Source organism: Amblyraja radiata, chromosome 10, assembly GCF_010909765.2.
Source record: "Amblyraja radiata isolate CabotCenter1 chromosome 10, sAmbRad1.1.pri, whole genome shotgun sequence".
NCBI classification, from domain to species: Eukaryota; Metazoa; Chordata; class Chondrichthyes; order Rajiformes; family Rajidae; genus Amblyraja; species Amblyraja radiata.
In genome coordinates this window covers 6,612,216-6,633,918 of record NC_045965.1, presented here as the reverse complement: position 1 = coordinate 6,633,918, position 21,703 = coordinate 6,612,216, and the positions used below count along the sequence as shown (strand labels likewise).

Genomic DNA, 21,703 nt, shown 5'->3' with positions numbered 1-21,703 from the left:
AACGTCACCCATTCCTTCTCTCCAGTAATGCTACCCGTCTATCTGAGTTACTCCAGCATTTTGTGTCATCTAGCATTTCCTACCCTTTGATTAAGGACAGGAGTTGTACAACATCATCCTATTCATTACACAGCGCTTCAGCTTCAAAACCAATATGCTGCAAGGAAGCACTACTAGTTTATTTCAAATAAGTATTGCAATTAAAAAATTCCTACATTTACTCGACCGAGCATGATTATAGAAACATAACATGTTGTGGTATGATGAGTTCTGTTAGAACATGTGGGAGTGGGTAGAATGGAAGGCGCGAGGAATGGAGGAGAGCAAGCAGAATGCCTACACAGTAAACCCTCGTAAATAACGAACCATACATTCAGTGCGAAATGCTGAAATATGAAATGGTTTGTCACAAAACATTATTAAAGTGAATCCAAAAATTCTTCAAAAATATAATTGACTAAGAAGAAAATAAAGTATAAGTAAATAATGTTAGACAAGGTACAAGGTAGTACCTTGGCAGAGCGGTTGAGTTTCTGCTTTACTGCGCCAGATACCTGGATTCGATCCTGACCATGGGTGCTGGTTGTATGGAATTTGTACATTCTCCCCGTGACCTGCGTGGGTTTTCTCTGGGCACTCCGGTTTCCCCCTATACTCCAAAGACGTACAGGTTTGTAGGTTAATGGGCTTGGTATAATTGTTAATTGTCCCTAGTGTGTTACTGTGCAGGGATCTCTGGTCGGCACACCAAAGGGCCTGTATTCACACTGAATACAGAGAGAAAAATAGATTTGACAAGTCAAATACCCAGCTTTTTCATCATAATAATTCCTAACTCTTTATTTGTTACAGGTGGCATTGATATGGCATCATGCAAAGTAGTTTTGGCAAATGTGCAACCCACCAGAGAGACAGGCAGTTGTGTCCATCCACTTCAGCAGTTGTCCTACACTCAGTTCCCCGCAGTGGTTAGCATGACAAGGCAGGATGAACTGGCTCATTTTTACTTCTGTCGGGTTAATGTACTTATCCCCATTTTCGAGGATAAATGGTGGCTCTTCGAGTATCTCCAATTGTTCACTTCCCGACATTGTTAATTTGAGGAAATCCTGGTAAAGGGGACAAAATTTGGATGATGAGTAAGACTGTAGGGAAATGTTCATAAATGTAAATAACAGTACTTCAGGATACCAATAAAAATAAAGCACAAACAGGGACACAGGGTCATGGTACATTAGAACACCACAATTTGGGGGAAATTACAAGAAAGAAACTATCTCAATTTCAAAATTGAGGATGTTTGTGGTATGCAGGTTAGGTAGCACTGTTTCAGTTTTGGAGAAGTACATAAACACAGGTAGGATTAATGCAGCATTTTCCCCAGCGGTGGGGAAAACAACAAACTAGAGGTCGTTTGTTTAACTTGAGAGGGTGAAGGCAAAAGGAACCCAAGGGGCAATTTTTTCCAGACAGAGGGTATATAGAACAAGCATCCAAACAATGTAGTTGATACAGGTACAATAACAACAGTGAAAAGGCATTTGGACAGGTAGGTACACAATAAGAAAGGGTTAGAGGGATCTGATGTCATCGACAAGTTGGGCCAAAAGGCTCCTTAAGTAACTTCATTACTTTATACCTCCATGACAGCATTTCAGGAGAGCAATATACAATCTTCTATCTATCTTCTCTTCTATATCTATCTATTATTTAAAACTCTCGCCCCATCCGTCCGGCTGGCGTCCGGATCCCTTCCTGCCTTTCGATTCGTTCCCGCCGTGCGATGTCACAATGCCCGATGCTCGCAGACGTCCAATCGCGATGCCCGACGCTCGCGGACGTCCAATCGGAACGGATCCATTTACATGTACGGCTTCCGGCCGCATTTCTTCCTTTGATTCCCTGCAACTCCGAAACCGGACGCAGAATCGCCGACGTCTTTTCCATTTCGGTAGAGATTTCACTTTTCTTTCTAGGTATCCGCACCTCATTACATTTCGTCGTGTTTAAGTACACGTTTTTAATCAAATCCTTCCCCACCCCCCCCCCCAATATTTCAAAAATAAACTGGCTTCTCACCCACAGAAGCTTCACCAGCCCCAGCCCCTGCTGAACGTTCCATCGTGTGATGTCACAATGCCCAATGTTCACATATGTCCAATCGGAATGGATTCATTTACATATGCCTATGCAGGAGCCCCAGCCAATGGTGACCGTTCCATCGTGTGATGTCACAATGCCCAATGCTCAAATACATCGTTGCCATAGTGACAGTACAGAGTACAAACTGGCTTCTCACCCATACAAGCAGCCATTTCGGTAGACATTTCACTTTCCCTTCCAGCTATCCACTCCTCATTACATTTCGTTATGTTTATGTCCATTTTTTTCATTAAAACCTTCCCCCCCCCCCCCCCCCCCCCCCCCCCCCCCGCCCCACTCACTCATTTTGTCGCCTCCTGCTGGCCAGCGACCATAACGGCTGCTGCCGCCCGCAGCACAACCTCAAGCGACGCCATTTAAAAACGGCCTTTCGGGAATGGCTCTACTTCGAGGACCACGTCTCCCGTGGTGGCTGCGGGTAGGCAACGACTGCGTTGGGGCATTACACGTTTAAGGCTCTGTGTGTGGGGATGCTTCGTGTGTGTGATGCAGCCCCGCCACCCCTCCCCCCCCCGCGTTGCCGAGACGGACCCGACTTCGACGACTTCAAGATACGCTATTTTAAGACGGCCGGGACCCGACTTCGACGACCACGTCTCCGCTGGGGGCTACAGGTAGGGAACGGTGTTTATACACTTTTCCAACTCTGTGTGTGGGGGTGGTTAGTGTGGGGTGGCTACTGGTAGGGAACGGCTGCGTTGGCTAAAGGGATCAAGGGGTATGGAGAGAAGGCAGGTACATCACTCTCCCTACCCCTCCCTCCCTCCCCACTCTTCCACTTCTCTCCCCCTTCCCCTCCACTCTCCCTCCCCACTCTTTCCCCTCTCTCCCCCACCCCTCTCCCTCCTCCCCATCTTCCCCATCCCCCCTCCCCGACATCTCTCACCCCCTACCCCGTTCTCCTTTCCCTCCCAAATCTATCCCGTTTCCTCCTCCTCCTCTCCCCTCCCTCCCCTCTTCTCAACCCCCCACCCCCCCCCCCGCAAACGCCGTTGGGGAAACAGACCCAACGGGTCTGCACTTGGTCTAGTTATTCTATAAAACTCTCGCCCCATCCGTCCGACATCTGTCCGGCTGCCTGCCTGCCTTTCGATTCGTTCCCGCCGTGCGATGTCACAATGCCCGATGCTCGCAGACGTCCAATCGCGATGCCCGACGCTCGCGGACGTCCAATCGGAACGGATCCATTTACATTTACGGCTTCCGGCCTGGCTTCCAGCCACATTTCTTCCATTGATTCCCTGCAACTCCGAAACCGGACGCAGAATCGCCGACATCTTTTCCATTTCGGTAGAGATTTCACTTTTCTTTCTAAGTATCCGCTCCTCATTACATTCCGTCGTGTTTAAGTACACGTTTTTAATCAAATCCTTCCCCCCCCCCCCCCAAATATTTCAAAACTAAACTGGCTTCTCACTCATAGATTCAGCTTCAGCCCCAGCCCCTGCTGAACGTTCCATCGTGTGATGTCACAATGCCCAATGCTCACAGATGTCCAATCGGAATGGATTCATTTACATATGCCTATGCAGGAGCCCCAGCCCATGGTGAACGTTCCATCGTGTGATGTCACAATGCCCAATGCTCAAAGACATTGTTGCCATAGAGAGGGAGTACAGAGAAGGTTCACCAGACTGATTCCTGGAATGTCAGAACTTTCATATGAAGAAAGACTGGATAGACTCGCCTTGCACTCACTAGATTTTAGAAGATTGAGGGGGTATCTTATAGAAACGTTTAAAATTCTTAAGGGGTTGGACAGGCTAGATGCAGGAAGATTGTTCCGGATGTTGGGGAAGACCAGAACAAGGGGTCAAAGTTTAAGGATAAGGGGGAACGCTGAATCGCCGACATCTTTTCCATTTTGGTAGAGATTTCACTTTTCTTTCTAAGTATCCGTTCCTCATTACATTTCGACGTGTTTAAGTGTACGTTTTTAATCAAATCCTAACCCCCCCCCCCCCCCCCCGAATATTTCAAAACTAAACTGGCTTCACACCCACAGAAGCTTCACCAGCCCCCAGCCCCTGCTGAACGTTCCATCGTGTGATGTCACAATGCCTAATCTTCACATATGTTCAATCGGAATGGATCCATTTACATATGCCTATGCAGGAGCCCCAGCCAATGGTGAACGTTCCATCGTGTGATGTCACAATGCCCAAAGACATCGTTGCCATAGAGAGGGATTACAGAGAAGGTTCACCAGGCTGATTCCTGTTATGTCAGAACTTTCACCACTTAAAAGTGTAATGCCTCCCCCCCCCCCCCCCCCCATAACGGCTGCTGGCGCCCGCAGCACAACCTCACGCGACGCCATTTAAAAACGGCCTTTCGGGAACGGCTCTACTTCGAGGACCACGTCTCCCGTGGGGGCTGCGGGTAGGCAACAGCTGCGTTGGGGCATTACACTTTTAAGGCTCTGTGTGTGGGGATGCTTCGTGTGTGTGATGCCGCCCCGCCACCACCCCCCCCCCCGCATTGCCGAGACGGACCCGACTTCGACGACTTCAAGATACGCTATTTTAAGACGGCCGGTACCCGACTTCGACGACCACGTCTCCGCTGGGGGCTACAGGTAGGGAACGGTGTTTATACACTTTTCCAACTCTGTGTGTGGGGGTGGTTAGTGTGTGTGATGCCGCCCCCCACCCCCCCCCAGTGGGGGCTACGGGTAGGGAACGGCTGCGTTGGCTAAAGGGATCAGGGGTTATGGAGAGAAGGCAGGTACATCACTCCCCCTACCGCTCCCTCCCTCCCCACTCTTCCACTTCTCTTCCCTTCCCCTCCACTCTCCCTCCCCACTCTTTCCCCTCTCTCCCCCACCCCTCTCCCATCCTCCCCATCTTCCCCATCCCCCCTCCCCGAAATCTCTCTCCCCATCTCTCACCCCCTACCCCGCTCTCCTTTCCCTCCCAAATCTATCCCGTTTCCTCCTCCTCCTCTCCTCCTCTCCGCCCCCCTCCCCTCTTCTCAACCCCCCACCCCCCCCCGCAAACGCCGTTGGGGAAACAGACCCAACGGGTCTGCACTTGGTCTAGTATATTACTAAAAGTCTGTTCTTGACCGGTTTTGGCCATCTGTGCTGCAAATTCCGAGAGAACGCCGCTACCTACGACCGTCATTTTTGGCCACCTTGCTCAGAGGCCCCCTCCGCCGTATTTGTGCCGAGGATTTTTCCCGTCGATGAAAAATGACAGAGATATTAATGATTTTACAAAATTCCCCATTCTCTCTGCTGCCCCTGCTGGCGGCAGGGGGGAGCGACTATTAAACCAGGAAGTGGTGTGCCTCAATCAGTGTCTGCAAGCTGGAGGAAGGCAGAGGGTCACGTTTCTCTGAGCTGTAAATAACACTGAACACATGTCTACTCAAATGTAAGTGTCCTTAGTGGTTCTAAAACGCTTGCAGAACGTGTCTATTGGTTCTAAAATATTTGCAAAAAGTGTTTATTGGTTCTAAAATGTTTGCAAAAAGTGTCTCTTTTGGTTCTACAATGCTTGCAGAATGTGTCTTTTTTGGTTCTAAAATATTTTTTAGGTTCTTCCCCCCCCCCCCCCTCCCCCCCTTTCCTCTCTCCCCCCTTTCCTCTCCCCCTCCCTTTCCTCTCTCCCCCTCCCTTTCCTCTCTCCCCCTCCCTTTCCTCTCTCCCCCTCCCTTTCCTCTCTCCCCCTCCCTTTCCTCTCTCCCCCTCCCTTTCCTCTCTCCCCTTTCCCCCCTCTCCTCAACCCCCCTCCCCCTCTCTCTCTCCCCTCTTTTTCTAACCCCCTGCCCTCCACCTCTCCCCTCAGCACACCCTCTCTCCCCCTCTTTGCCCCCTCTCCTCCCTCTCTCTCCCCTCCTCCCCTTCCCTAAACCCCCTACCCTATTCCCTCCACCCCCCCCCTCCTACCTCCCCTCCCTGCTCCCCACCTCACCCCCCTCTCAGCACCCCCTCTCTCCCCCCCCCCCACCCCACCCCCCCACCCACCCCACACACAACCGCACGTTGGGGGAACAGACCCAACGGGTCTGCACTTGGTCTAGTATTCAATACAATTCAGCCACATATCAATCTTTGGCAGGTAACTGGGAAGGGAAGGGGGGTATGGGAAGGGGGGGAGGGGTGTAAGGGAGAGGGGCAGTGGAAGGGGAGACTTGACAGCGACCGACCTTTCCCCGAGATTCTGCTCCGAGCAACAGGCCGTGCGAAACCAGCGACAAGACTTCACTTCTCCATATCGCGTTCACATCTCCGCGCCTCACGACCAAGAGCAGAGCGGCCTTCGGACTCTCAGAAGGGGGGGAGGAGGGGGGTGGAAAGTCCCGTGAACAGATAAACCTGGCGCCTGAGTTGTTGAGTTAGTTGTGTTTCCCCTGCAAGGCTCCCTCTCGACCCCAGCGCGCCTCCGACTGCGGCACAAACAACCTCGCTCCGCCCGGTACACACGCTGTCACTCTGCACACTTTTACTAAAGTGGCTCCTCGGAAATATGGGGACTGTGTGTCACAAACAGCTTGGCCTCGAGTTCCGTGCGTTGAATCATTCAATCGTTATTTTACGCAACACTTACACTCCTTGGGAAAAACTTGCATTTGTATGGCGCCCGTTAGCGCGATAAATTGGAAAGCACCCAACATTGCTGTTGACAAATGTAACTGAGCTTAATGAGTCTCTTGTTCAATCTCTGAAATGGGATTTGAACCAACAACCCTGCTGGCTCCATTCCACAGGTGAGAGTACAGATATAACTAAATAATCCATGCCATAATGTTTCCAACTACCACCTCCTCAGAACAGCGCCTTTTAATGCTTGAGAATGTCAAAAGTTATCATTTAAAATGGCCCGTGGACAAAAAAGCTGGAGAAACTCAGCGGGTGAGGCAGGGAAGGAATGTGCGACGTTTTTCAGACTGAATTTAAGATTTTTCGATTTTTCCAGCATCTGCAGTTCTTTCTTGAACATTTAAAATGGCCCAATTATCTGTATATTAGATAAGTTATATGATTGCTGACCCTTAGTTTAAAATTCTACCAGTTACCAGACAAGGATTGATACCAGTGGCAGAATTTAATTGAATATTGTATATTTCAGAGGACATATTTTACAGCTAATCATCAGGTTATTGAAGATTACAGATCCTTTAGAAAACATCTTTGTCAGAATTACCTTTGGACCTGGTAGCTTAAGTGGTATTCGCTGCAGAGTTTAATGTTATTTCTTAAGTTCTTCACTATGTTTTGAAATGAGACAGTTATTTAATTTAGGAATATTCTTTTGCATTTGTATTTGCATTTTTTATCTGATATCTAAAACTGAGGAGCGGCATGGTTTCAGCTAAACACTCTGATGTCGAATTAAAAAGAAAAACAGATAAACTAACAACTTGTGAGTTTAGAAGAATGACGGGTAATTTAATTGAAACCTATGAAATACCTATGGGACATGAGAGATAGATGTGGGAATGTTTTGAGTGTCTGGAACCAGGGACCACAGCCTCAAATTAAAGGATTAGGCCATTCAAGACTGAGATGGGAAGATTTTTTTTTCACCTGGAGAGTAATGAATCTTTGTAATTTGCTTCCCAAGAGAGCTCTGGAGGCTCAATGTCGTACTATATTAAAGTGTTCGAGTTTGAATAACAGTCTCAACCTGAAATGTGGTCTGTCCATTCCCTCCACAGATGCTCTCTGACCTGTTCAGTTCCTCCAGCATTTTATATTGTGCTCAAGATTCCAGCATCTGCAGTGTCTTATGTCCCTGATATTAAAGAGATTGATTGATTTTGAAATGGAAAGAGAACAAATGCTTATGAGTTTAGAACAGGAAAGTATGACGAGGGAAAAGATCAGTAATTATTTTATTGAACAGTTTAGCTCTGGTTTCTAATTACCATGTGTAGGAAGGAACTGTAGATAGACACAAAATGCTGTAGTAACTCAGCGGGACAGGCAGCACCTCTGGAGAAAAGGAATGGGTGACGTTTTGGGATGAGGCCCTTCTTCAGACTCGCAACTTGGGTCGAGACCCTTCTTCAGACTCCCATGTTATATATATATATGTAACTTAACTATATAACTTACAACTGTAAAACCCCCCAAAGTAGTTATCTCATATATATATATATATATATATATATATATATATGAGATAACTACTTTGGGGGGTTTTACAGTTGTAAGTTATATAGTTAAGTTACTGCCTCACTGGAAAAAAACATATATCCATTCAAAAATACAAGCTATTTCTGTCACATGGATTGTTGCTGATAACCAGACCGCATTAATATTTATTTTTCTTAACTTTTATCGTTCCTATTCTTCCTGCTGCTGTTTATTTTGTTTCTCCCTTCACAAGGCTATCTGCCAAAAACATGTACAAACATGTGTTAATACTGTACGAGGCTATGGGTTAACAGAAAGCCAACATTTAACAGGGAAAGATCTAAGTTCAGTTATTTTAAAGCAAATTAAGATAAACAGTTGTTTTGTTTCAAAGACTGGAAGCAGAGGAAGGTTTTTATCAAGATGTCTAAATGCTGCAATCCCTAAAAGTGTTTATCCATGTCCCCAAGACATCTCCATTAACTGTCCCAAGTTCCCCAGTCCTCATGCCTTTCTCCATGGTAAAAACAGAGAATTACTCATTGAAGATCTTGCCCATCCCCTGCGGCTCCACTCAGAGATGACTGCTTTGTTTTGTCAGGAGTCCTGTTCTCCCTCTGGTTGACATAATTTCTTTAATGTACATAAAATCTCTGGATTTTCCTTAATATTCTGGTGGGAATAAAAAGGTCTTTATGTTATTTGAGGAACATTAATGTTCTCCTGGTGTCCTACCCTTTAGACCAATGTCTTCTAAATAGATAAATAGGGAACAATCTAATATTTTTTGTAAAATCTTGTATTGGGCATAAATATGGCCATACTTCCTGCCACATAAAAGAGATATCACTTCAAAAATACTCTATTATCTGCAAAGTATTTTGAGATTATAAAAACTATTGTATCATTGTAAGCTATTTCCAGGTGACAGAAATGCAATTGGAGTTTCAATTGCAATGGGGCAGGAGGAGGAGCAGAAATGAGGATTCCAACATTCATCTTGAAAATCTGCAAATCTGTTTAATGAGGCCCATGAACATTAATAGTGAAGTAACAATATAGATATGGGAGAGATCTGGAGATTTCAATTCTGATTTAGCATGCAGCAGACTTTTTCTTATGTTGAAATATCCCTTTTAGGAAACAATGGGATTTATTTAGTATCTGGGACAGTTTTAGGCTATTCAAAAATCAAGGTTTTGGCATCCTGCAGCCAACCAAAATAATAACCCTGTGTGAGGAGCTGTAAGTTATTGGGGCCAATCCGGACTTGGATAAGGACATGGATATTTTAAAAGACAAATTTGCTGGCTGCAACGGAAACCCCCCCCAATCCACAGAAAGAATCAAACCCGTCTGGCCTGTGGACTTGGACATCACACAACGGTGTGAACAGGAAAGGCTGAGACGGAGATAACGAGATTCTCTTGGATACACAAAGGAAGGAACCAAGCCTCAGCAGACGGTGGTAAACAGGCCAGCACAAGCACAATCACCATCGGGGATGATAACGATCAGGCTGAGGGATCATGACATCAGCAAACCCCTTATCATCGGAAGCCTATTGTTCATGCCAGATCGAAACTGGGAAACATCAAAAGAACCCCTTTTATCCAGAGGACCACCTGGGGGTTTCAAAGGAAGCTCAGGTATAAAAGTCGAAGTCAAGCCAGAACTCTCTCTCTCTCTCCCTGCTCTTCCTGCTCTGCTGGACAGCTCGTGGGCCTGCATCGACTTAGCTGTGAGTATCCTGGTGACCTGGTGAAGTTCCCGAAATAGGATCGAGGTCGAGGGGAGTAAAATTGTGTTAAAGTAAGTTTCACGACGTGTCCGATAGTTTTCCATCATAGTCTTAGTTTAAAGCATAAGTTCAGCCACGTATTATGTAGTGTTGGTGAGATTCGATTTCTCATTGTTTAATAAAGCCTGTAAATTTAGACTTGCTTTGAGTCCATCTTGGTTTCTGTTTTCTCTCATCGGCACACTCTGGTCAATTCAACCTTTTTATCATATCCCACCATAATTCCGAGGTCTAGAACCTAGGGGAATCCTTTTTGTGGAGTAAAGGGAAACGCAAAACCCCTACAGAATGGCGACCATGGCAGGACCTCGGTGGTTTTGGATATGTGATTTGTCAGAGGGGGTGAGAGAACGTAGCAAGATGGAGGAGAGAATCTCCCCTTATCTGTTTAAAAAGATCAATCTCACCAAACAATGGGTGATAGCACTGTTGAGAGCAGAGCAGCCTGCAGTAGCTGCAGCTCAATGGACGGAAAGCAAACTGTATAATAAAGGGCAGGAAAAGGCAGTTTGGCTAGCGTGCCTATCACAGCAGGTAGCAAAAATGCAGAGACGGGTAGATAGACTGGAAGAGCAACTGAGAGAAGCTAGGGCCAGCGCTGAAGAAAGCGCTAGAGAAGGGGAAGGGCTATCTGAGGAATGCAGTAAAGCCAGGCAGTGTATCTTGCAGGCGAGGGAGTCCCACAGAAATGCCCAGGAATTCCTCCAATGCCAGGTGGTAGAGGCAAAGGAGAGGGAAAGGAACGCCCAGGAACTCCTGGCTCAGAGTACACAGAAGTGCAGGGAGCTGGAGGGAAAGTTCCAGGATATACAAGCAGCATACAGGGTGGCCCGTAGCGAGCTAGGCAATAGTGATCACGGGCCTTGCCAGGCAAGGATAGCGCAGCTGGAGGAGACTCTGTCCAAGACTAGGGGACGGGTTCACCTGGTAGGACCAGGGGGGTCCCCCGGGGGCAGAGGGCTTCCCTCAGCAGATGATTCCCCAGGGGCAAAGGGGAATAGACCGCCTCCTGAGGCGCCGGGGATAGGTCCGGGTCGGCAGGTGGGGTTCGGGTTGTCCGGGGAGGGACAGGCCCAAGGAGGGGCGGGAGAGCACCCTCAGTTAGCGGCTTCCGCGCCATGTGTAGCACACCACGAGGTGGTGGGGTTACCGATCATGGTGGGAAAGCCAGGGGTAAAGGGGCAACAGCCCAGAGTAGGGCAGATGTGCCCGGCACGGCAAAGGAAATATGGTCCCCCGGTAGGGCAGGCAGATAGGGGGCCCATAGAGAGTGATATCATCATTCCCCATGGGGCACATGTGCTGAGGGGGGTGGTGGCTCAGGTTCCCAAGTTAACCAGGGCAGGAGACCCGTCATTGCATTTTATGGAGGTGCAGCAGGCAGCCGACATAAACGATTGCGATGAGGTAGAACGGGTAAAGCTGCTACTGATGACCCTAGATTCATACCTATGCAAGGCGGTGACCTCCAGGGAAGGGGGAAGACCTGAAACATGGGTAGCGGCACAGACAGCGGTTCTGGAGGCCATGGGGTTGAATCAGGGTAGTCCTTTCACCAGGGTGGGGGAGACGAAGCAGCAGGTAGCTGAGTCCCCGGACATGTTCGCAGACAGGCTGTGGGCAGTATATGAGGGAGCGTGTGGGATGCCTTTAGATAGGCAGAATTTAGATGGGAGAACAGCTCACTGGCTGAAGACTCTGGTGGCGAATTGCCTCCCGCGAGTTAGGGCAAGGGCCGAGCACTGGTTCGACCCAGCTGACCCAAACCTTAACGAGGCGGAGGTGATCAGGAAGCTCACCCTTGCATACCGCAATGGAGAGAGAAGTGAGGAGAAGCCCTTTAAGGGCAAGGTGCACGAAATAGTACCTGCACCCCCCAAAAGGAGGCAGTGGAAACAGGAAGGCAGCCAGACCTCTTCCGAGATGAGGCCGGTGTGCTATGGGTGTGGGAAGCCCGGGCACTACAAGAGGGAGTGCAGAAACCCAAGTAGAGCAGTGGGGGATAGGACCCCGGTAACGGTCAACCCAGCCCCGGAGGTAACAATAGATGTAAGAGATCTAATTACCTATTTGCAGTCAAAGGCGGGAGGATCCGGACAGGTAGCCATGGCAACAGGCCAGGACACGCCCATATCCGCACCCCCGGCACCTTTATGACTGCCAGCGAAACAGCCCACATTCCTATGCCCATTAGAGTATGGCCCATGTGGGAGACCCTGGGTCAAGATGGAGGTCCAGGATGTGGTCGGGAGTTACCTGCTGGACACAGGTGCTTCCAGTACTATTGTCCACATGGACAATCCCCGTACATCCCCTCTATCTAGTGGGGTACCCTATAGTCTTGTCGGTTTTACGGGAAATGAGAAGACGGGGTTTTTCTCTGTTCCCTTGTCCATTCAATTAGGAGCACTCCAGGCGCAGTGGAAATGCGTCCTGATGAGTTGGGAGCAGGAGGGAAAGGTGATACTAGGCGCCGACTTTATAGTGGCCCACCAGATCCTGGTGGACCTGAGGAACCACTGTTTGTGGGGCATAGCAGGAGAAGGGACTGAGAGAGAGAAGGAGGTAATGGTCATCGAGAGGGCATCAGAGAGAGGGGCTCTGTGTGTCGTGAAGCCCAGAGAGGGGTACGATCTAGAGGTCCTAGTGAGGCAGACCCCGACAGAGTATCGAGGCCATGTTAAGCGAAATTTGGCCGCATTCGCTACTCACAAGCACGACTGTGGAAGGGTCACAGGAACAGAGGTCAGGATAGACGGGGATCCCATGTCCCGACCGCAGAAACAGTATAGTTTTCCCCGAGAAGCGGAGGCTGACTTAGAAGTCGCCTTGAGTTCACTGGTTAAGCAAGGCGTTTTGAGGCCCATAGCCACCCACGTGAACTCACCGCTCTGGCCTGTACGGAAGCCAGACAATTCCTGGAGGGCCACGGTAGATTATAGGGTCCTGAATAAGAATATTCCGGCTTGCGCACCAACTGTGGCAGCTGTAGCAGACCTATTAGCAGAAATTCCAGCGTCTGCATCTGTATTTACGGTGCTAGACATCTCGAACGGTTTCTGGTCTATCCCAGTCAGGAAGGAAGACCAGTACAAATTTGCTTTCACATTCAAGGGGCAGCAGTACACGTGGAACTGTCTTCCCCAAGGGTTCCACAATAGCCCCAGCATTTTCCACCAATGTATGGCGGAATGTTTAAAGGAATTTAGTGAGCCCCACAAGATCGTCTAGTATGTGGACGATATTTTGCTATTCACAGACACCAGTGAGGAACATGGGCCCCTAGTAAATGAACTGCTGAAGCTGCTCTGTAAGAGCGGTTTAAAAATAAATCCCAAGAAGGCACAGATAGGGTTACAAGAGGTAAAGTTCTTGGGACTGACCCTTAGGGCCGGAGAAAGGGGTATCGATACAGCAAGAAGGCAGGCAGTGCAGGAACTCCCAGTCCCAATGGACGTGGGGGGGGTAAGATCATTTCTGGGAGTCACGGGCTACTGCCGAGACTTTATAGAGGACTATGCCGCGACCGCAACACCTCTGCACCGGCTGCTACGCAAAGGGGTAGAGTGGGAGTGGGATGAGCAGTGCGAGTCGGCATTCGTCCATTTGAAGCGGGACCTGCAAAAGGCCCCAGCTCTGGGAGCCATTGACTACAGGGAGGAATTTTTCCTGGAGGTAGCCGCAAGCAGCGATGGCCTGAGCGCAGTGCTCCTCCAGGAACGGCACGGCAAGTTAAGGCCAGTGGTGTATTCCTCCAGAGTCCTCACAGAGGTAGAAAGGTCCTATTCAAACTGTGAGCGGCACCTGCTAGCCACATACTGGGCAGTGAAGAAGGTACAGGTCTTCATAAGAATGTCCCCCATAACCCTCCTGACCCACCATACCCCAACCCAGATGCTGCTGGACGGTCGGATTAAGGATGGGACCGTTAGCAGTGCGAGGATCACTCGCTGGACCCTTCTCCTTTCCCAAATGGCCTTACGGGTTGAGAGGCTATGTGAGCCCAAGCTCGCAGCCAATTTGGTGTACCCAGGGGAGCCACACCATTGCTCGGTGGAAGGGGTATGGGAGGTGGACTTTGGGCTTAGAGCAGGGTTACATCCCACGGGTAGGGAAATATACGTGGACGGGTCCAGTTTCGTGTCCGAGGGCATACGGCTCACGGGCTGTGGGATCTGGGTCCCCGAGGCAGAGATAGCCCTAGCTCTTAAACTCCCACATACGTTAAGCGCCCAGCAGGCAGAGCTGGCGGCGGTAATGTACGTGGTGACCCATCCCGAGCGTTTCCCCACTCCATACACCATATGTTCAGACAGCATGTTCACATGCAATTCCTGCACGGAATATTTGGCCATCTGGTCCCGCCGAGGGTACACCTCATCAGACGGGAAGCCCCTGACCACTAAACCACTATTAGAGAGGATTGTAGCAGCCGTAGGGAAGGGCGGGGATAGATATATCCATAAGGTGAAGGCCCATTCCAAAACGGAGCCACGGGGAAAGGGAAATCAGAGGGCGGATTGCTTGGCCAGGGAAGGAGCCAGGAGTGGAAAAGCATGGGATCCCCATGAGGAAGGACAGGTAGCTGCAGCCAGGAAGCAGCCTCAAGAAAAGGAGAGTGCGGGAGTGGTTTTGGCCCCGGACCTGGCCACGGTCCAGGCACAAGACCCCATTTTAAAGGCTGCCTCTGCAGCCATTTGCAGGCAGGAGAAGATAGAGGCACCGTATGGGGGTAAAGATCAAGAACAGACCCGGGTTGATGTGGAAACCGTAGGGGAGCCAGGCGAGTCCACAGGTAGTCAGCCTGAAGTAGCCGGCTGTGTTCCAGGGCAAGGACTGGAAGCAGCGGAGAAGGAGGCTGACTCCAGCCCTCCGCAGGCAGGTACCGTAGACTGCCTAAGAGAGGCAGAACTAGCAGAAGCAGAGGAGATGGAGGTATCACCTCTGGTGTGGGAACCCTCGGTCAGACGTAGGAGTGACAGGGTCCCTAAACCCCCAGTAAGGTGGTCCCCATCCCTAATTAAACCTAGGGCTAGGGCCGGCCACAGGAGGGCCGGGAAGGAGAGTGGCCGAAACAGGGCACTACGGAGTGCGGCTGGAGGGAGCCCAGTCTCCACAGGGAACGTAGGGGTAACTCAAAACCCCGTAGTGCAGAGGGAGGTGAGGGGCAGTCAGGCCCCTCGACAGGAGGAGTTCTGGCCTGCACGGGAGGGCCCACCAGAGGGGTGGCCCCAGCGTGACGGGGACCAGTTATGAGTTGGCCACCCGGAGACGGGTGGCGTTGTATATAGCATTGGTTTGTGTGTAAGTAGATGTAGTTAGCGTAATTAGATATAAGGTTTTGTATAGCTACAGGGGAGTACAGGGACAGACAGTACGGGATCGAAGGGATGTGCTGTGGAAAGGTAGACCACAACAGACAAAAACAAAACCCCAAATGCCATTTTAGGTGGATAGCTCTGTGGAGGCAAGGAGGTGTTTTGCTTTGTTTTCCAGATAAGTAGCCCCGCCGTATGGATGATGGCAACGATGTGCCTCCGGATGTGCATGGCGCGTCGCGGGGTCACGGAGGAGTCCATCGGATTTGACTGAAGTGCGGTTACCCGCATGGTGCCCCCGCGAGACGGAATTATTATATCAGGCCCTGTTAAATGACATGTTCCAGAAATTCCACAACCTGGATTTTGGGGACATAGACATAGAAGAGATGTACCGCGGGGGAGGGGATTTCACTATGGGGTCCGGTAGGCAAAGACGAGGGGTGGTTAATGACGGGTTTACAGCATTTAACACGGGGACGTCTATTATTAATAGCATGGACAACGTAGAACTGGCCTTGCAGATCAATCAGTTGAAGGGCCAGTTAAGAAAGGTTCTGGGGGAGGAAAATGCGGTGGTAGGATCGGGACTACACGAAGAGGTGGCAATGACTCTACATCTAAAAGAAATCATAGCACAATTGGAGACACATGCAAAAACGATAAACGCTTTGATTAAAGAGGACCGGAATGCGTCCGATCAGGCTGCACAGAATGAGGTGTGTGGGCTGTATGGTGCGTGGTTGTTGGGGGAGGGGAGGAGCAACCTGGAAGACCCGAGGCAAGGTCGGGTCCCCTCCTGGATAAGCAACCAGCACCTAGCAGCGCTACACCCTTATAACAACACTTTGAGTCCTTGTCAGCTTCGTGTGGCCTCCGAGGCCTACCCGGTACCGGTGGATTGCGGAAAATCCAATCACACCATAATGGGAGTGGTCGTAAGAATCCCGGTGATGGGAACCTCGGCACGACCAGCTCCTCTGTACCGAGTGGAGAACGTGGGAGTTGTTCGTGGGGGGGTGCATATTCGCTACGGGAAGGTCCCGCCCTATGTCATAGTGAGGGAGCAAGCTGTGACAGGCATTGACCTTTTGGGTTGTCGGAGCCGGGGAGCACAGGTAATCCTGTGTCCCCAGCACATGGGCGCTGAGGCTAGGCCTCAGTGTGGGTTCAGGACTGTTGGGGCACAGCCTATAAACTGCACCATGGAGGCGATGGCGGCAGACCATGTCCCTCCACAGGTGGCGTATATAGGCAGTGGGACGTACTGTGTCACCACAAGTGCCCAGCGGTATCAGCATGGATCACAGCTGTGGTGCCCGATACCGCACAGCAGCTTCTGCTTTAAACCCAGGGCAGAAGTCCATGTGGCACAGCAGCGAATATTACCCATCCCGGAACCTTCTTCGGTTCACCTCTCGGTACGAGAAAATGTAACTGACTTATTTAATTATGTTGCCCATTTTGGGTATGATATTCCCCCAGTGAATGAAAAATTAAAAGAGTTGCTGGTGGCGGTCGAGTTGTCGCACAAACACTTCTTCTCCCTGGAACAAAAGACTCTGGATATCGCCAGGGATATCGAAGAGATCAAGTCTCCAAGTTGGTGGGACCTGGAGTCCTGGATCATAGTACCAGCATGGGTCCGCATCGTGTCCCATGTTCTGATCATCTGCCAGATGATAATTGTGGTGTATTTGCTATGCATTAATTGCAAATTTAAAAGGCGGAGGAGGATGGCCAAATTACAACGGCTGGTAAATCGAGCCGCCCGACGTCACCATAACGACACCCCATCACTGTAAAAATGTCTGTACTCTAGTGCAATAGTTTTTGTACATAAGTTGTAATCCCTGCATTTTCAGGGAATGGTCTTAAGGGTACTGTATGGTTTGTGGGATTGATGTAAAGTAAAAGGTGTATAGTGTAAGTTAATGTGCTTCGAGGGCCTAGTTTAGCGATTAAGGGGGCTTTCGGGGTACATAATTTCACCTTCTCACCAGGAGTGTTTACAGTTCTTGAGGCTGGAGGATTGCCCACTAACTTTGTCAATCGACACGGTCCGTGCAAGCCTGGACGTATCGTAGGGGCATGTAAGTTATTGGGGCCAATCCGGACTTGGATAAGGACATGGATATTTTAAAAGACAAATTTGCTGGCTGCAACGGAAAAACTCCCCCCCAATCCACAGAAAGAATCAAACCCGTCTGGCCTGTGGACTTGGACATCACACAACGGTGTGAACAGGAAAGGCTGAGACGGAGATAACGAGATTCTCTTGGATACACAAAGGAAGGAACCAAGCCTCAGCAGACGGTGGTAAACAGGCCAGCACAAGCACAATCACCATCGGGGATGATAACGATCAGGCTGAGGGATCATGACATCAGCAAACCCCTTATCATCGGAAGCCTATTGTTCATGCCAGATCGAAACTGGGAAACATCAAAAGAACCCCTTTTATCCAGAGGACCACCTGGGGGTTTCAAAGGAAGCTCAGGTATAAAAGTCGAAGTAAAGCCAGAACTCTCTCTCTCTTCCTGCTCTTCCTGCTCTGCTGGACAGCTCGTGGGCCTGCATCGACTTAGCTGTGAGTATCCTGGTGACCTGGTGAAGTTCCCGAAATAGGATCGAGGTCGAGGGGAGTAAAATTGTGTTAAAGTAAGTTTCACGACGTGCCCGATAGTTTTCCATCATAGTCTTAGTTTAAAGCATAAGTTCAGCCACGTATTATGTAGTGTTGGTGAGATTCGATTTCTCATTGTTTAATAAAGCCTGTAAATTTAGACTTGCTTTGAGTCTATGTTGGTTTCTGTTTTCTCTCATCGGCACACTCTGGTCAATTCAACCTTTTTATCATATCCCACCATAATTCCGAGGTCTAGAACCTAGGGGAATCCTTTTTGTGGAGTAAAGGGAAACGCAAAACCCCTACAGAGCTAAGTCTTATATATTTTTTTAATTGAATAGTGGAGGTGAATATCTGCATTGCGTTAAAAAAGCCAAATATTCAAACCTAGACTGCCTGGAGAGCCATTAGTGCAAATGGATAAAAATAGAGGAACGTACGGGTTATTTTTATTCTGCAAATTAATATAATGTTTTAGGTTTTACAAATAATACTCTATTCCCGGGTAATCATTTCATTTTATATCTCCAATTTGCCATCTTAGTTCAGCTTTGCTGAAACTGTCCATGTTAATAATATACAATTTTAAACTGAGTATAATTTTTTAATAGTCAAGTATTTACTGCGTTTATATTATTTCTTTTAAACTCAGTGATTTCATAATTTCCTGGGTAAAATAATATTTACCAAATAAGCACATTACTAATGTTGAACTTTTGTCTAGGCACATTACATTAATACATGATTGAACAATTTTCTCATACCCAGCCTTTCCTGTTTGTGTCAATTCTGATGAAAAGCCACACACCTGTAAAACTACTTGGTTTCCCTCTCTCCACAAATGCTAACTGATCTGCAGAATGTTTCCAGCTGCAGTGATCACTGGGGTTAGCATCTCACAATCTGACCATTGTTATTTTTTTCCCCTCACTAACTGCCTTCATTCCACATACATGTTCTTCTCTGAGATAACACTCAAAGCAATCATGTCACTCTAGCCACCTTGTTCTCCACCCAATCTCAGTTATTCTTTTTGTTTGCTCCATGCCTCCCCTATCTTAAAACACTACAACTTTAAACAGAGTTCTGATGAAGGTTAACCCAAAACATTAATTATTTTTCTCACCATAATTGTTTGATCCATTGTATCCCTGGCTGTTTCTGTTTTAATCCATATTTGAATTGAATTGAATTGAATACATTTTATTCGCCAAATATGTATACGTACAAGGAATTTGCCTTGGTGCTTTGCTCGCAAGTAACAACACGATATAGTAGATAATTAAAAATAATACATTATAATTTAAACATGTGAAGAATGAAATAAAATACCAGAGCACAAGGGGGCTACAGACTTTTGGCTGTTGAGTAGAGCTACTGTTCGTGGGGAAAATGCTGTTTTTATGTCTGGCTGTGGTGACTTTGACAAGCAGGAGTCGCCTTCCAAAGAGAAGTGCTTCAAAGAGTTTGTGGCCAGGGTGAGAGGTGTCAGAGATGATCTTTTCCTGGCCCTTGCAGTGTACAATTCATCGATGGGGTGGGAAGGTTGCAGCCAACAACCTTCTTGGCTGATCGAACGATGAGCTGCAGCCTCTGGATGTCGTGCTTGGTAGCTGAACCAAACCAGACCATAATGGAGAAGGTGAGGACAGACTCTATGATGGCAGTATAAAACTGGACCATCATTGCCTGTGGCAGATTGTGCTTCCTCAGCTGCCACAGGAAGTATATCCTCTGGTAAGCCTTTTTGACTGTGGCGTCAATGGTGGCCTCCCAATTAAGGTCCCTGAAGATGATGGTTACAGGGAACTTAAATGACTCCACAGATGTGACTGTGGTTTTGTTGATGGTGAGTGGGGGGGGGGGGGGGGGGGGGGGAAGGGGACAGGAAGCTCTCCTAAAGTCTACAATCACTTCCACCGTCTTAAGAGCATTGAGCTCCAGGTTGTTGCAATGGCACCAGGTCGCCAGCTGTGTCACTTTCTGTCTGTAGGCAGATTCCTCCCCATCCTGGATCAGTCCAATCAGGGTTGTCTTGTCTGCAAACTTGAGAAGCTTGACAGAGGAGTCTGTGAATTCTGATTTCTTTATTCAACTGATTGATCTATCATTGTTCTGGTATTTGATCAGTTTAGAAGAGCAAGGTGTCTTGTCTCAATGACTATCAACAGATGGCATTAAAGTACATGGCGTGAAGTGCTTTGAGAAGTTGGATATGATTCTTATCATACATCAGCAAGGACTGGACCCACTACCATTTGCCTACCGCCACAATAGATCAACGAAGGATGCAAACTCACTGCCTCTTCATTCTGCACTGGACCATTTGGACAATAAAAACACATATATCAAGCTGTTTTTCATAGACTACAGCTCAGCATTCAACACCATCATCCCCTCCATATGTGCTACCAAGCTCAGGAAACTGGGTGTCTGCACAACCCTCTGCAGCTGGATCCTCAACTTCCTCATCAACAGAACACTTACGAGATGTACTAACATCTGTACGAGATGGCAACAACACCTCCAACAACACTACTGTTATTATTTATTTATTTAGCGAATGCAAAGTCCTTTAGCCAAGCAGTTGCCTCTTGATCTGCTGTATGAAGGGTGACAAGTCCTCCTTTGAGTCTTTGTTGAGGGCATGCTTCAATGATGTGTTGCATTGTTTGCTGCTCTCCACAAGCACACCGTGGGTTGGGCTGCTGCCCTCATTTGTGAAGGCTGGCCAAGCAGGGGCCATGTCCAGTCCTGAATCTATTCAGCGTCGTCCACTGCTTCCTTGGGAGATTGGTGCCAGGGACCGGTAGGGTGGGGTCTGACACCAGATGTTTATTTGGGACGTCCTTGGACTCCCATTCCTTTTTCCAAGCTGATTGGATGGTGAAATCAGCTGGTGGTGGGTTCTTCCAAATTGGTCGTCTAGATGGAAGTCAAGCAGTGGGTGGGTTGAAGTTGTCCATGTGAATTGGCAGGTGAGGGGAGTTTTTGGTCTTTTGGAGCATCCTTTGAGTGAGGACTACTCGCCGGATGTGTGGAGGGGCTATGTTGGATAGGACAGGGAGCCAGGGGAGTGGTGTTGAGCGGATTGTTCCTGTGATGATCCTCATTGTTGAGTTCAATTGGGTGTCCACATGGTGTGTGTGGGATGACCTGGACCAAACAGGGGCACAATATTCGGCTGAAGAAAATGCACGGGCTAGTGCTGAAATGCGCAGTGTGGGGGCTGCTGCCCCCCACTTTGAGCCAGCAAGCTTACTGAGGAGATTGTTTCTGGACTTCACCTTAGCTGCTGTTTTTTTGAGATGTTCCTTGAAGGATAGGATCCTGTCAAGGGTCACTCCGAGGTAGGTTGGAGTGGGGGCATACTGCAGTTTGGTCCTGCTCAGATAGATGTTTGGTTCTCTTGTGGCTTCTGCATTATGGAGGTGGAACACACTGGAGACCGTTTTTTCTGGGCTTGGTTTTAGGCGCCAGGTTTTGCAGTACTCGTCCAGTTTAGCAAGGCCTTCATTGAGCACCTGTTCCAATGTACCAAAATCTGGTGCTTGGAAGGCCAAACAGATGTCATCTGCATAGATGAATTTGCGGGATTTGGTGATGGGTAGGTCATTTGTGTAAAGGTTGAACAAGGTTGGGGCTAAAACTGACCCTTGCGGGAGCCCATTCTTCTGCGTTCTCCATGCACTCTTGTTCTGTCCAAG

The 21,703-nt window shown here is 48.6% G+C and overlaps 2 protein-coding genes across 6 annotated transcripts in view; one reads left to right on the top strand and one right to left on the bottom strand.

Moving 5' to 3' along the window:
* Positions 1-6,788, bottom strand: part of acot11 (acyl-CoA thioesterase 11) — a 62,094-nt gene extending 55,306 nt beyond the window's left edge. For 2 of the 5 annotated variants that reach the window (XR_004413225.1, XM_033027908.1), the window contains exons 1-2: positions 6,316-6,651; positions 905-1,109 (exon numbers count right to left, since the gene is read on the bottom strand). Coding sequence is in view for 4 of the 5 variants with exons in the window: in XM_033027908.1 (XP_032883799.1) it covers positions 905-1,091 (187 nt within the window). In the remaining variant the exon portion in view is untranslated. Of the gene's footprint in view, positions 1-904; positions 1,110-6,315; positions 6,657-6,716 lie in introns of those variants that run through there. The other 3 variants (XM_033027909.1, XM_033027911.1, XM_033027910.1) reach the window with 3 other exon arrangements.
* Positions 6,788-21,703, top strand: part of keap1 (kelch like ECH associated protein 1) — a 64,817-nt gene continuing 49,901 nt past the window's right edge. Inside the window, exon 1 of the mRNA XM_033027907.1 lies at positions 6,788-6,876. The gene's annotated coding sequence lies outside the window, so the exon portion shown is untranslated. The remainder of the gene's footprint in view (positions 6,877-21,703) is intronic.